The sequence below is a fragment of the Erinaceus europaeus genome, chromosome 20, assembly GCF_950295315.1.
Source record: "Erinaceus europaeus chromosome 20, mEriEur2.1, whole genome shotgun sequence".
NCBI lineage: Eukaryota > Metazoa > Chordata > Mammalia > Eulipotyphla > Erinaceidae > Erinaceus > Erinaceus europaeus.
The window spans coordinates 56,808,627-56,824,592 of NC_080181.1; the positions used below are offsets into that span (position 1 = coordinate 56,808,627).

General features: G+C 44.4%; 1 protein-coding gene and 1 long non-coding RNA gene across 2 annotated transcripts in view; both read left to right on the top strand.

The window, feature by feature from the left end:
- The window catches only part of CRTC3 (CREB regulated transcription coactivator 3), a 115,315-nt gene that overhangs the window by 77,735 nt on the left and 21,614 nt on the right, over positions 1-15,966 (top strand). The window contains exons 6-7 of the mRNA XM_060179507.1: positions 4,257-4,357; positions 14,656-14,691. Coding sequence (XP_060035490.1) covers positions 4,257-4,357; positions 14,656-14,691 — 137 coding nt within the window. The remainder of the gene's footprint in view (positions 1-4,256; positions 4,358-14,655; positions 14,692-15,966) is intronic.
- On the top strand, positions 9,675-11,990 carry LOC132534938 (uncharacterized). Its single transcript, XR_009546697.1, has 3 exons — positions 9,675-9,767; positions 9,814-10,181; positions 10,228-11,990. It is a non-coding gene; the product is annotated as an uncharacterized LOC132534938 (long non-coding RNA).

Sequence of the window (15,966 nt, forward strand, 5' to 3'; positions counted from 1 at the left end):
TGGGGTGTGCTACTACCCAGCACCTCCTAGAAGTTTTAAAGATGACCAGTTTGTTTGATTGTCTTGATAGCCTTTTTATAGTATCAAGTTGTCTCAGTTGTGTTTATATTCAATTTTTTTTTTTTTTGCCTCCAAGGTTATTGCTGGGACTGAGTGCCTGCACCAGGAATCCACTGCTCCTGGAGGCTATTTCTGTCCCTTTGTTGCCCTTGTTGTTTCATTGTTTTTGTGGTTATTATTATTAGTATTGATGTCATTGTTTTGGATAGGACAGAGAGAAATGGTGAGAGGAGGGGAAGACAGAAAGGGGGAGAGATAGACACCTGCAGACCTGCTTCACTGCTTGTGAATCGACTCCCCCCTGCAGGTGGGGAGCCGGGGGCTCAAACTGTTGCTTTTTTTTTTTTTTAAGTAGCTCACCCCTTGCTGACTGACATGGGGGAGACAACATGCAGTGTACAGTGGAAGTGCAGAATTTGCCTCTTCTGTAATCTGGAGCAAGTTACTTAGCTTTTCTTTGCCTCCATGGACTCATCCAGAGGAAGGAGATAATAGTACCTCTATCTAGTTTGGTTAATAGTACCTTTGTCGGAAAGAGGAGTAAGTAAGACACAAAGGAAATATGGCAGGTGTAAGATAACTTATCGTGATCTCTTTGGATGAGAGGTAAGTGCCTTTCAGTCCTGATAACATCCTGCAAGAATGAGTATTGTCTGCAGTTCTAAGAGGTTGAATGACTTGTGCAAGACCATTTAGATAATATGTAATTGAACTAAGATTAAAAAAAATACTAATATAAAGTGAAAACATTTAAAGCATACACAAGAGAATTAAAGCAACCACATTTCCACCTTTTGTCATCAGTGCTTACCAGCATCTGTCTTACCAGTTTTGTTTCTTCTGTTCCTTGTACCTCCTCACCTCACCTCTCCTCACCTCATCTCACCTCACCTCACCTCACCTCACCTCACCTCACCTCACCTCACCTTACCTCACCTCACCACCTGCTAGATAAGAGTATTTCACCTTGTTAAGAACATTAAAAAAAAAAAATCACAACCACAACATTTTAGAATGTTAGCAAAATTAACAGTTCTCTAACATTCTCTTACTATCTAGTCTATTACAGATTTTCCCAGTTGTCTCTCTGATTTGAAAAATATTCTCATGAGCTTCTTACTTTGTATAAATATGGAACTGGAGTCTAGGTCTCTCTGATCCTAGAGTGTCTGTTTTTCCTCACAAAGCCTCTGAACATAGCATAGCCACATGACCAGTCAAGCCACATGGACCTAGAAGGCTATCACATAGAGCAGACCCCCAAATAAGTACTGTAGGCTAATTCGAAGTTACACACCAATGATTTTCAGTTACTCAGTAAATCCCTCAAATAAAATAAGCAAATGGTTATCTTTTTGAGTTGAGATGTTTATAAATTGAAACTGAATGTGAGAATTTCAGTACTATTAATACAATCTGGTTCTCAAACTTTCAATACAGTTGATAACCTTAAAATTCATAGAAGCTGGGTCTGGACAGTAGCACACTTGGTTTAGCACACAAATTACCATGCTCAAGAACCTAGGTTCGGGGGTCGGGCGGTGGCACAGTGGGTTAAGCGCATGTGGCGCAAAGCTCAGGGACCGGCGTAAGGATCCCGGTTCAAGCCCCCGGCTCCCCACCTGCAGGGGAGTCGCTTCACAGGCGGTGAAGCAGGTCTGTAGGTGTCTGTCTTTCTCTCCCCCTCTCTGTCTTCCCCTCCTCTCTCCATTTCTTTCTGTCCTATCCAACAACGAATTGCGTCAACAAGGGCAATAATAATAACCACAACGAAGCTACAACAAGGGCAACAAAAGGGGGGGGAAATGGCCTCCAGGAGCGGTGGATTCATGGTGCAGGCACCGAGCCCAGCAATAACCCTGGAGGAGGAAAAACAAACAAACAAACAAAAAAAACCTAGGTTCAAGCCCCGGGTCTCCATCTGTGGCAGGTGGGGGGTGAGGGGAAGCTTCACAAGCTGTGAAACAGTGCTGTGGGTTGGTCTCTCTCTCTCTGTCTACTACATCCCCCACCCCCTCTCAATTTCTCTGTTCTAGTAAAAAGAGAGAGAGACAGAGAGAGAGAGAGAGAGAAAGGAAACTATGAGGTGGAGGGAGACAGCATAATGGTTATGCAAACAGACTCTCTTGCCTGAGGCTGAGGTCCCAGGTTCTTCTTCTTCTTCTAGCGTTTGCCCTTCTTTCGTAGCCAGTCAACAGCATCAGGTTGAGCCTGATGTAAAGTTTCCAGACCGCCTTTGAATCTGGAGAGGTGGCAGTCCTTGACTATGTGAGTCATAGTCTGTCTGTAGCCGCAGGGGTAGTTCGGGTCGTCTCTGGCTTCCCAGCGATGGAACATAGCGGCACACCGGCCATGGCCTGTTCGATAGCGATTGAGGAGGGCCCAGTCCTAGGTTCAATCCCCTGCACTGCCATCAGCCAGAGCTGATCAGTGCTCTGGTAAAAAAATAAAGAAAAGAAAGCATAGTCGCTGGGAGCAATAGATTTGTCATGTTGGCACCAAGCTCTAGTGATAACCCTGGTGGTAATTAAAAAAATAAATAGAAAACCTCAGGGTATTTGTCTTAAGTGTATGTACCTATCAATATTTATCTATTTATTAGAAATTAAATTGAGAGATTTAAAAACTATTAATTCATGTAAAGTAACAAAATATTAATAAGCTTATTTTATGTGAACATTTAAATAATATGTTTTTTATAGAATGTTATATTTTCCAAATAAAAATGTTTTGGAAATAGTGGTGCCTTTTACAGGTCTGTGGAAGAGAGCTGAATTCTCTGCTCATATACTGAGTCTCAGGTTGCATCACTCACCCCATAGCCACTGGAAGATTATGTGCTGGGGAGGGGCCAGGTATGAGAGGGCAGAGATCACTGTAGTGTCCTCTTGAAACTACTCCTGACCTTGCATTTTCCCTATAAGGACTTGAGAACCACTGCTGTAGGGACTTTTTCCTAGAGGAGGAGTAACTCTCAGATGGAGAAATTTTCTTTTTTTTTATTTTTGCCTCCAGGGTTATCGGTGGGGCTCGGTGCCTACACTACGAATCCACTGCTCCTAGAGACTATTTTTCCCTTCTGTTGCCCTTGTTTATCATTGTTACTATTACTGCTGATGTCATTGCCGTCATTGTTGCTGGATAGGACAGAGAGAAATCGAGAGAGAAGGGGAAGACAGAGAGGGGGAAAGAAAGACAGACACGTGCAGACCTGCTTCGCCACCTGTGAAGGGACCCCTCTGCAGGTGGGGAGCCAGGGGTTTGAACTGGGATCCTTACGCCGGTCTGTGTGCTACGCGCCATGTGCGCTCAACCTGATGTGCTATCATCTGGCCCCCTTTTTATTTATTTTTATTGTCTTTATTTATTTATTGGTTAGAGACAGCCAGCAATTAAGAGGGAAGAGGTGATAGAAAGGGAGACTGAGACACCTGCAGCACTACTTCACCACTCGCAAAGCTTTACCCTTGCTGGTGGGGAAATTCTACGTGTGCTCAACCAGGTGCACTACCACCCAGCCCCTCAGATGGAGAAATTCTAGGGAAGCCACTGAAAAGAGAGTGGGAACAGTGAGTTGTGAAGAAACATGAAGTTCTTAGAGGAACTCATGACTCCAAAGGCCCAACTCATTGACATAGATCATGATTTCAGCTTCTAAGTGTGAGACTTTCCACATATAAATTGCAATCTTCATTGTTGTTATTGATGCTACTGTTTTGGGAGGTATTGTGATCCTCAGAAGATGTGTGGGACTTCAGGTAAGTCCCCTCTTTTTTTTTTTTCTTGCCTCTAGGGTTATCACTGGGGCTCAGTGCCTACATTATGAATCCAGTGCTCCTGGAGGCCATTTTTCCCATTTTGTTGCCCTTGTTGCCCTGGTTGTTGTTGTAATTGTTATTGTTGTTATTGCTGTTGTTGTTGCTGGATAGGACAGAGAGAAATGGAGAGAGGAGAGGAAGACAGAGAGGGAGAGAGAAAGATAGACACCTGCAGACATGCTTCACCGCCTGTGAAGCGACTCTTTGCAGGTGGGGAATTGGGCTTAACCCGCTGTGCCACCACCAGGCCCCGGACTCCTCATTTTACAAACGATTGTGAAAGTTACCTTCTCACCTGGAGGTAATTTTTAACAAAGAATACTGTGTTTTCACCAGAGAAAAATAGATTTTCAACCATACTTTCTCTTCCTCCCTTAGGACCAATTCTGACTCTGCTCTTCACACAAGTGCCCTGAGTGCCAAGCCCCAGGACCCTTATGGAGGAGTGGGCCAGTTGGCCTGGCCAGTGCAATACATGGGTAAGACAAACCGAACACTGCTGCAGCGTGTATGCTTGTTCCTATCCTGTAGGAACTGAGAGCATCTTGACTAGTACACCCACTTCCCCAGTTTGATGGTCTCCAGAGAAAAAGTCTTTGGTAGGGGAAGTGTGTGTTTGTTATGACCTGAGAATGTGCTTACAGTATCTTGTCCTTTTTCTCTGCTTTCCCAGCTATATGTCCCCTGAGCCTTCTTTGATCTTCCCCTTCCCCCACCACATGGGCCTTTGTAGGGATCCCCACTCAGTTCATAATGAAATAACAAATTTACAGCTCATCTTCTTCCTCTAGTCTTTATCCCTTCAAGGCAGTTATGTTTGTTTTTGAAGGTCCTTATATCCAGGATGTAAACAAACAGAAAGAAAACCAGATGGAGCTAAGTATCTCCTTTATTACTGACCTGAGCAAGTTACTTCTTTCTGTAGGCATTTGTTTATCATGACTATACCCCAGTGGCTGGCATCCTGGTTCAGGGTGCTCCTTTCCTCTCCCCAAGGAGTACTGAGCTCAGACTGAAGGGCGGGCTGGGCAGAGAAAGCATGCTGTCTGAGGGTAGGTGGCCCATGTCACCTGTTGAGTTGTTCCTCATTTTGCCGACTAGATCATTATTTCAATACCCCTGGGCCAGGGTGAGTAGGGGACTAGAGAAGAGCTAGGAGTGAAAAAAGGTACAGCCATACTCTGTGCTTCCAGTTGGAGCATGACTCTCCTGCTTGAAATCCCCTCACCTCCAGAATACAAATGTGTGTGGAGCAACACAGGCTCTGCATCTGGCACTTCCTGCCTCTCCCCTTCACTCCTCAAGTCAGCCTGTGAACCACTTTGGGTTCTACTGACATTCATCCAGTGCCATCTCTTGCTCTTTTGCCTACCCTAGTCTACCAAGCTACAGTGTTGTCACCATTTCTGAGAAGCTGCCCTGACCCTCCAATCTCTGTCAGCCCAGAACCACCCCTGTCCTTCTAACACCCAAAGCTCTTTGGTATAGGCAACTTTTTCAGCCCCTGTGCAACAAGACTATCTCGTGGACATGTTTCTTTTCCTCTGCTCAGGTGTTTTTTCTAGTCAGCATTTTCATGGTCTTGGTATCTCAGAGCCTGACTCAGTACTGCCACCAAAGAGTCCACAATGTTAGAACAGTGTGGAGACATGAACAGTGACAAATACAGTTTCTCTGCTGAAGTCAGGCTTGCACTTATCACTTAGCTGGTTCATTGAGGCACATTACACCTTTCTGAGTTTATAATCTAATAACCTCATGGCCTTTTTAAAAATAGTGGTTTTGAAATTATAATTTTGGGGCCAGATGATGGCACACCTCATTAAGTGCACACATAACAAAATTTTTAATTTTTCAGGGTTATAGTTTTCACATTTGTATTTGCATATGTACAAGCCACCACACACACCACCAAGTATTATGCACTCCCTGCCCCCCATAGCCATCATAGTTCCTGTAAAATCTGAGAGATAATTTGGTCAGCTATTTTTTTTTTACAAGTTCATTTGCTTTACTTATCTATATTTGACATTGAGCAAAACCAACCTGTAGTTGTCTTTCATCTCTTTACTTACTTCACTCAGCATAATCACCTCCGGTGCCACCCATTGGCCCCAAAAGATACAGTATCATTTTTTCCCCTAATTTTTATTAGATAGGACAGAGAGAAATTGAGAAGAGAGGGAACAAAAGATAGACACCTGCAGACCAGCTTCACCACTTGTGAAGCATCCCTTCCTGCACATGTGGAGCTGGGGCTTGAACCCAGGTCCTTTAGTTATTTTAATGAAAGATACACACATACTAGGTAGATAGATAGATAGATAGATAGATAGATAGATAGACAGACAGGCAGACAGGGACAGACAGACAAACAGACACACACACCAGATCCTTTTTTTTTTTTAAACCACATCCTCGGGAATCGGGCAGTAACGCAGTGGGTTAAGCACAGATGATGCAAAGCGCAAGGACCAGCATAAGGATCCCGGTTCGAGCCTCCGGCTCCCCACCTGCAGGGAAGTCCCTTCACATTTCTCTCTGTCCAATCCAACAACAACGATATCAATAACAACAATAATAATGACTACAACAATAAAACAAGGGTGGGAGTTGTAGCGTAGCAGGTTAAGGTACGTGGTGTGAAGCACAAGGACTGGCATAAGGATCCCAGTTCAAGCCCCTGGCTCCCCTCCTATAGGGGAGTCGCTTCACAGGCGGTGAAGCAGGTCTGCAGGTGCCTATCTTTCTCTCCCCCTTGCTGTCTTCCCCTCTTCTCTCCATTTTTCTCTGTCTTATCTAACAACAATGACATCATTAACAACAACAATAACTACAACAGCAATAAAAAAGGGAAATAAATAAATATATTTAAAAATTTCTTTAAAAAAAACAAGCAACAAAAGGGTATAAATAAATAAATATTAAAAATTAAATTAATTAATTAAAAAACACCACATCCTCACCAACACTTGTCATTTTATTTCCTGTTTTGTTTATGTAGACTATTCTCAGAGGTGTGAGGTAGTATTTTATTTTAATTTGCATTTTTCTAATGGTAAGTGTACTGTAGATGTCTTCATATATTGATGGGCATGCCTTTATTTACAGAACTGGCTATTCAGACTTTTGCCCTTTTTTTTTTTTTGTGACATTGTTTGTTGGATCATGGTCTTGCATGTGCATACTAACTTGTCCACATTTAGGGCTGTGTGTCAAGTCTTAAAATGGGAATGTATAAATCTTTGACCAAGATAATGCCAGATTTTATGGATTATTTTACCTTTTAAAAAATATTTATTTACTTATTCCCTTTTGTTGCCCCTTGTTATTTTATTGCTGTAGTTATTGTTGTTGTTGATGTCGTCATTGTTGGATGGACAGAGAGAAATGGAGAGAGGAGGGGAAGACAGAGAGGGGGAGAGAAAGACAGACACCTGCTCAAATCGGAATCCTTACGCCGGTCCTTGTGCTTTGCGCTGCTTGCACTTAACCCTCTGCACTACCTCCCGACTCCCTATTTTACCTTTTAAGAGTACTTAAAACCGGAGCTGAGTGTGGCGCATCTGGTTGAGTGCACATGTTATAATGCACAAGGACCTGAGTTCAAGCTGCCAGTTCCCACTTGCATGGGGAAAGCTTCACAAGTGTTGAAGCAGGTCTCCAGATGTCTCTCTGTCTCTTCTTCTCTATCTCCCTCTTCCCTCTCTATATCTGGCTGTCTCTACCAAATAAAGATAATAATAATAATAATAATAATAAAGAGTACTTAAAACCTAAGAAATATATACTCCTTCCAAAGAGAATTCATCGTCTGATTTCCTTAGGGTTATTAGGAATGGGATGTTAATAGTAATTACTGCTACATTTGTTCCTCTAGTGAAATGTAGAGATGACTGTTGGTGGTCATTGGTACCAGTCAGACATTTCCCTAGACAGCTATTTGCTTGTAAAGTATGAGGTCCTTTAGACTTGGTTCATGACCACAGTTGCACACATTGAACTATGAAAGCAAAGTTGGCAGATACACTGAAATTGGGTCTGGCTCCTCTTACATGGCTTAGAGAAAGTGGGACACATAGAAAGAAGGCATCATTCAGCTACAGGCTGGGTCAAGATGGAAACGGTGAGTGCAGCCCAACCTTGGTCTCCCTGCCCCAGAGGGGAAGCCCACTCGCTAGCTTTTTAGCCTGGAACTCAAATGAAGTGTGGTCTTTGTGCCTCTGCCATTCCTCCATGTATGCTGCCCTCTGTACAGAGTTTCTATATCGCTAGGAAGGGCCTGTGACCTCTCAAGAAAAAGGAAATTATAGACAATTTAAGCCTTGAGACCTATGTGTCAAGAAAAGTAGCTAAGAGTGCTCAGAGTGATGTGGCCTGAGGAAGAAATGAGAACCAAGGGGCATTAAGTGAGCTTAGGTCAGAACGGGTGGAATTCAGTACCTGGTAGACCAGCAGCACAAAAAGCAGAAAGAAACAACTCCTGGGGCCAGATTCCTGGACTGACCTGAGAGTCATGGCAGCCACTGCCTTTCCAGTCAGTAGTTAGAACTTGCAGGACCCTAGCGTCTCCAGCTGTGGAAGGTGGACTGCTCTCAGACTTCAAGTGTCTGAACCCAGGCCTGCAGCCACACAGTTGCCCTACAAGCACAGTGGGACTCAGAAACATCCAAATATGGATGTGTTTACATGGGAAAGCCAGTGTGTTTAAAATATTATTCGAGTCTCCAAGGATGGGAGCTATTTTAAATAGTTTCATGTATTTTCCCCCTGTAATTCATTAAAGTTTTTCATTTTCTTTCCTTTTGGATTTTAAAAATATCAACTAGCTTTGCAAAGAGGTATTTCTTATTATAGGACCAACCAAATAAAGTAAAGATTTAAGAAATGATGGAAAATGTTATTGAATGACTGAAGAAATAACAACTGTTCTTTCCCTGGGAATCTTTCTGGAGCATAATGATGTAGCCCAATTCATGTTCCCACTATTTGGGGCTCAGTGTTGTGAGCAGATGACAGAGGGCCATCTGCTTGTAGCTCAACTACATGAGCAATCAAGTATGCTGCATTCATGAGCAGAGGTGTGTGTCCTAGGAACACCAGTAGTCTGGTTAATGCTTAGCAGCTTTCATAATGATTACTGAATTACCTGACAATTAGACACAAATAGTAAACAGCTGATGCAGATGATGGAAATAAACTCTATACAACCAATAAATAATAAATTGTTTAAATAAATATTTATGTATTTATTATCTGATAGAGACAGAGAGAAACTGAGAGGGGAGAGGAGATAGATAGAGAGAGAGAGAGAGAGAGACACACCTGCAGCCCTGCTTCACCACTTGTGAAGTTTGCCCCTGCTGGTGGGGACCAGGGGCTTGAACCCGGGTCCTTGTGTGTGCTCAACCAGGTGCCACCTGGCCCCCCCAACACACACACACACACACACACACACACACACACACACAGAGAGTAATCTTTATTTTATTTTGTATTATATTTATTTATTAGATAGAGACAGCCAGAAATCAAGAGGGAAGGGGGGATAGAGAGGAAGAGAGAGACACCTGCAGCACTGCTTCATCACTGGTGAAGCTTTCCCCCTGGAGGTGGGGACTGGGGACTCGAACCTGGGTCCTTGTGCATTATAACATGTGCGCTCAACTAGATGCACCACCACCTGGCCCCCCAGAAAATATTTTTATGAGTTCTCTTATCTTGTTTAATTATCCAAAATCTGTATGGAGGAGTATGATCATTTCTCTGGCAATGTGTGCAGTCTAAAACAAGATTTTATCTGTTTATTTCCCGAGAAAGGCCAGAGCCCTGCTACAGCCTAGGTAGTGCTGGGGACCCATGGATCATCTGAGCCCTGCTACAGCCTAGGTAGTGCTGAGGACCCATGGAGCATCTGAGGAGTACTACAGCCTAGGTAGTGCTGGGGACCCATGAAGCATCTGAGGACTGCTACAGCCTAGGTAGTGCTGGGGACCCATGAAGCCTCTGAGCCCTGCTACAGCCTAGGTAGTGCTGGGGACCCATGAAGCATCTGAGCCCTGCTACAGCCTAGGTAGTGCTGGGGACCCATGAAGCATCTGAGCCCTGCTACAGCCTAGGTAGTGCTGGGGACCCATGAAGCATCTGAGGAGTACTACAGCCTAGGTAGTGCTGGGGACCCATGAAGCATCTGAGGAGTACTACAGCCTAGGTAGTGCTGGGGACCCCTGGAGCATCTGAGGAGTACTATAGCCTAGGTAGTTCTGGGGACCCATGGAGCATCTGAGCCCTGCTACAGCCTAGGTAGTGCTGGGGACCCATGAAGCATCTGAGAAGTACTACAGCCTAGGTAGTGCTGGGGACCCATGAAGCATCTGAGGAGTACTACAGCCTAGGTAGTGCTGGGGACCCATGGAGCATCTGAGCCCTGCTACAGCCTAGGTAGTGCTGGGGACCCATGAAGCATCTGAGGAGTACTACAGCCTAGGTAGTGCTGGGGACCCATGAAGCATCTGAGGAGTACTACAGCCTAGGTAGTGCTGGGGACCCATGGAGCATCTGAGGACTCCTACAGCCTAGGTAGTGCTGGGGACCCATGGAGCATCTGAGGACTCCTACAGCCTAGGTAGTGCTGGGGATCTATGAAGCATCTGAGGAGTACTACAGCCTAGGTAGTGCTGGGGACCCATGGAGCATCTGAGGAGTACTACAGCCTAGGTAGTGCTGGGGACCCATGGAGCATCTGAGGACTCCTACAGCCTAGGTAGTGCTGGGGATCTATGAAGCATCTGAGGAGTACCCTCTGTAGCAGCATCTCCCTGGGCCATGGTCCAAGGTGCACACAGTGTAATCATCAGTTCCCACCTTGCAAGAAAACCACAAGGCACTCTGACACTCGCCTCACCCTGTCCCATACCTGTCCCCTCACTGCCCGTCTCAAAAGGAGGGGTGTTCCCATCCCTTCATGATCAATCTAGATCAAAGGTCAGGAGAGTGTGTGAGGGTTGAGAAGCTGATGCCATGACCTCCAGGGACCGCAGCCCTACCACCTCCACCTCTGAGAAGGAGGTGCCTATGGCTTCAGCTCCCTCAGTGAACTTGCCTTCAGCAGACCACCTCCTTAGACGTTCATGGGTAAGAAGAGAAGATTGAAAAGGGAAACTGGGGGTCGGGTGGTGGCGCAGCGGGTTAAGTGCACGTGGCGCAAAGCACAAGGACTGGTGTAAGGATCCCCGTTCAAGCCCCCGGCTCCCCACCTGCAGGGGAGTCGCTTCACAGGCGGTGAAGCAGGTCTGCAGGTGTCTGTCTTTCTCTCCCCCTCTCTGTCTTCCCCTCCTCTCTCCATTTCTCTCTGTCCTATCCAACAACGAACGACATCAACAATAACAATACTAACCACAACAAGACTACAAGGGCAACAAAAGGGGGAAAGGAGCAGTGGATTCGTGATGCAGGCACTGAGCCCTAGCAATAACCCTGGAGGCAAAAAATAAATAAAATAAAATAAATAAAAATAAAAAATAAATTTTTTAAAAAAAGGAAAATAACCTGAGGGGAGGGAGCCTGTTAGTGACAAGTGAGGGCATGCCCACCTGGGATCTAATAGGGACAGAAAGACTCACCCAGGTATCTGGAGAGCTCAGAATAGAGCACGGTAGCACTAGGGACTCCTTTAGGAGCCACCTTCTGCTGCCTGTCTACCCAGGAAGTCAAGACCTTAGCAGGAATTATTTCACATTCCCCAGGCTTGGGAGTCAGAGTGCAAGCAGGGAGGTCCACCCTTGGTGGATGAGCAGCCAGGGCTCCTGCCACGCTGCTGCAGCTTTGGTCCCTGCTGTCCTGTCCCCTGTGGGACTGACAAACGAGCTTCCTCTGTTTCCAGATATGCAGTCACAACTTGTCCTTTTTATTTTTAACCCTTTTATTTATAGTGTTGCCCATGGCTTTTTTTTTTCTTTCTTTCTTCCTGCAGTAAAAATCTCGGCTTGACTATTTTTGTACTAAGATATCTGTTATCACCACTGCCATCCTTCAGGTCCCTGAACTCAAACTCTGGGAGTTTTCTATTCTCACACCCCTTCTCTGTCTCTGCAGGGGCTCAAATATGCCCCTTTCCAGACCTCCCATCCACCCATTCCTGCCAGAACTATTTTTTGATTTTTCGCTTAGTCTTTCTGTCTTTGGACTTCTTCCTTTCAGTCTATCTCATATCTTGCTGCATGAGCAATCTAGTGCTTAGTTGTAATCATGCCATTTCTCTAACCAAGTGCCTCTTCCCTGTAACGAACCAGCTTACCAGCAGGCTTCTCCAATCCATTCTCCTCTCCCCTCCATTGTGTTCCAGTTTAGGGCACTTGCTCAGCCACCCCTCCATCGCTTACACCTCCTCACTGAGACATTTACACTGAGGCATTCCTGCAGACCCTTCTACCTCACTTTAAGGGTCTATCTCCAGGTGAAGTTCAAGGGCATATAGGCCAGAGTTCTCATCCCAGAACTTACAGTATGAGCTTAAGAGTGACCTGCTTGGGAGTCGGGCGGTAACGCAGCAGGTTAAGCCCAGGTGTCTTTAAGAATCCCGGTTTGAGCCCCTGGCTCCCCCCCTGCAGGGGAGTCGCTTCACAGGTGGTGAAGCAGGTCTGCAGGTGTCTATCTTTCCCTCACCCTCTCTGTCTTCCCCTCCTCTCTCCATTCCTCTCTGTCCTATCCGGCAACAAATGGCACCAGTAACAACAACAATAATAACTACAACAATAAAAAAAAAGGGCAACAAAAGGAAATCAATTAATTAAAAGAGTGACCTGCTCACAGAGATGCTGGGGGTGGCATGAAATCATCAGTGGACAGTGCTTGGTACATTTCAAGCAAACACTAACCATATCTCTTGATAATGGCATCTTCCACTGTTTAACTAGGTGCCACCGCCTTCATGAAGCCTACTTTCTTTCCTCCTACAGAGAGGATGACACTAATCGGGCATGAGAGGAGGGATCTGGGTGCTATCCAGGCAGGTTTACATGGTGACCCCCAGTTGAGTCCTCATGTTCCAGGGTCAGGTCGGCCTTACTAATTAAACAAACCCACAGTGCCTGGAGCCTGATTACAGAGATATGCTTTAACACCCATATCTGATGGCTGCATCGAACTTGAATTTTTGTTGACCTTTCCCAAATATGAGGGTTCCCAGAAAATATGAACCTGAGCTTCCCTTCTATCCTTTAACATTGTGATTGGTAGTAGAGCTACACCCTGTCTCTCTGCACCTTGTTGTGTACTGAGGCTCCCAGGTCCCAGGTTTAGTCCCCCACACCACCATAAGCCAGAGCTGAATAGTGCTCTCGTAAAAATAATTAATTAACTAATTAATCAATTAAAATGCAGATTCTCAGGCCCATTCTCTCACCCTTTGAATCAAAGTTATTGCAGGTTTACTCAAGTTTTTAAGTGCACTGGGGTAAAGGTTTTAAATTGCTGGCTTTGATTCTATTATTATTACTATTATTATTCAATAGAGATCAAAATCAAGAGGGGAGAGGGAAACTGAGAGGGAGAGAGAAAGACAGACATCTGTAGCGCTGCTTCACCACTCTTGAAACTTTCCCCTTAAAGGTGGAGAATAGGGGTTTAAACCAGAGTCCTTGTATGGGTTCTCCCAAGTGTGCCACCACCCAGCCTCTAACTTAGATTCTGACCACAGTCTTTCAGAGTGTGCTAGGCCTGTGACATTATCAGGCTTCCCTGTGCCTGTGACTGCACTAAAGTTTAAAGTTTCTCCTACCTGTATTCCGAATCTCTTGACTTGTTCTATCTGCTCAACTACTCTGTTTCACCTGGTCATACCCAACACTCATGAAACTTCATATATGTTAAATTATTATTCTGCATTTGGTTTAACTTTTAGAGACTAACCAGGTTAACTTGGAGATCACTAATCTAGAAATTTATCTAAACTCTTAAACATGTAAAAGATTCAGAAATTTATCATGAGTTTATCGTTATGCCTAGAAGTTCGAGTTCTGATCTCACGCAAAGAAGACCAGAATCACATGCAATAGCAAGAGCCTTTATTAGCAAGCTTAAGCTTGGGCCGCCGACACCCTTCTATGCAAGGGGAGAGGGGAGAGTCTGTGACCCCGATCATTTTTCATCCCACATTTTTATAGTTATCACAGGGTGGGTACAGGTGGAAATATTTACGCAGAACAAGGAACAGTTGGTTTCGGGTTAACGGCTGTTCTCAATGCTCGGAGCTTTTCTCTAACCTCACATTTATATTGAAAATTCACTTGGTATATCTGATTGCTCCAAGAATGGTAACATGTTATATTCTTGATACACCTCTTTGGTTTTAACTTAGAAACTAAGGAAATATTATACTATGTAATCTGAATTTATGGGTTAAAATACTTTATTAAGCCATAATTTATCCCAAGTCTCCCCCCCCCCTTTTTTTTTTTTACCAGAGCAGTGCTCAGCTTTAGTTTATGGTGTTGTGGGGGATTAAACCTGGGACCTTGACACCTCAGGCATGAAAGTCTCTTTATATAACCATTATGCTATCTACTCCTGCTTTTTTCTCCCCCAACACCAGGATTATCACTGAGGTTTGTTGCTTAAATGATGACTCCAATATTTTCTGGCAGTCATTTTTTCCCCCGATTTAAAAAAATAGTATACATGTTGACACAAACCTTGAATGAACTTCAGTGTGTGGATATTGCTTAGAATTTTCTAAATTCTACTTCAGATCATTAACAGAAAACATCTTTCCTTCTAGGTTTCTGTGATGGAGAGAATGATGTACATGGGGAAGGTATGGATTGATCTCACTTACTTATGCTGAATGAAAAGCTTTGTTATTGTTGTTTTATATTTATTTATTTGAATGAGGAGATGTGGTGAGAGGGAGACGGAGAGAGATCAGAGCTCTGTTGGACTCTGGCTTATGGTGGTCTGGGGATTAAACCTGGGACCTTGGAAGCTTAAGTATGAAAGTCTCTTTGTATGACCACTATGCCATCACCCCAGCCCCTGAGTGGGAAGCTTTCTATAGTATACAGAATTTTTTTTTCCACATCTTAACTAATTAAACATGTTTCTAAGACTCCCCCAAATGCTGACAACTGCTGATTGGCTTACTTTTCTGAGATGCTGTGTAAAATTAAGACTTTCCTTAGGCCACAGAAAGGAAGGGTGTGATGAGATTACAAAAGCTCTTCATTATCTGATCCCTCCACAGCCCTCTCCCCTAAGTCATATGCCAAAGTTGTAACCACATGAAAATATTGGTAAATTGGTCACTTAAATAACTTTTCCAACAGCTTTCTCTCATCAGTACTACCTGTCTCTGTCCTTTTAGAAAGCTTGCATCAATAATCTACATATACATAATAGTATAAGGAAAATGCAAGTTGACTGAAGATTGGAGTTGCAACCCTTGCAGAGGATGTGGGTTTCATAACGTCAATTAAAGTCTTGTTGGAGAGCTACTGTAGGTGACACTTAAAGCCATTGACGAATGGGGGTCTGACAATTCATTTCTTCTTCACCTCTTCTTTCTTCCTTCCATTCTCTTCCTATCTCTTTCTTCCCTTTCTTTCTCTCTTTCTTCCTCTCTTCCTTCTTTCCTTCCTACCTTCCTTTCTTTCTTTTTTCTTTTTTTTTTTTCCTTCAGGGTTATTGTTGGGCTCAGTGCCTGCACCATGAATCCACCGCTCCTGGAGGCCATTGTTCCCCCTTTTGTTGCCCTTGTTGTTGTAGCCTTATTGTGGTTATCATTATTGCCATTGTTGATGTCGCTCATTGTTGGATAGGACAGAGAGAAATGAAGAGAGGAGGGGAAGACAGATAGTGGGAGAGAAAGATAGACACCTGCAGACCTTCTCCACTGCCTGTGAAGCGACTCCCCTGCAGGTGGGGAGCTGGGGCTCGAACTGGGATCCCTACACCGGTCCCTGCGCTTTGCGCCACATGCGCTTAACCTGCTGCGCCACCGCCTGACCCCCCCCTTCCTTCCTTTCTTTCTGTCTTTCATTGTCACGCACTGTTGAAGTCTAAATATTTATAATCTGGAATTTAATTTTCATGG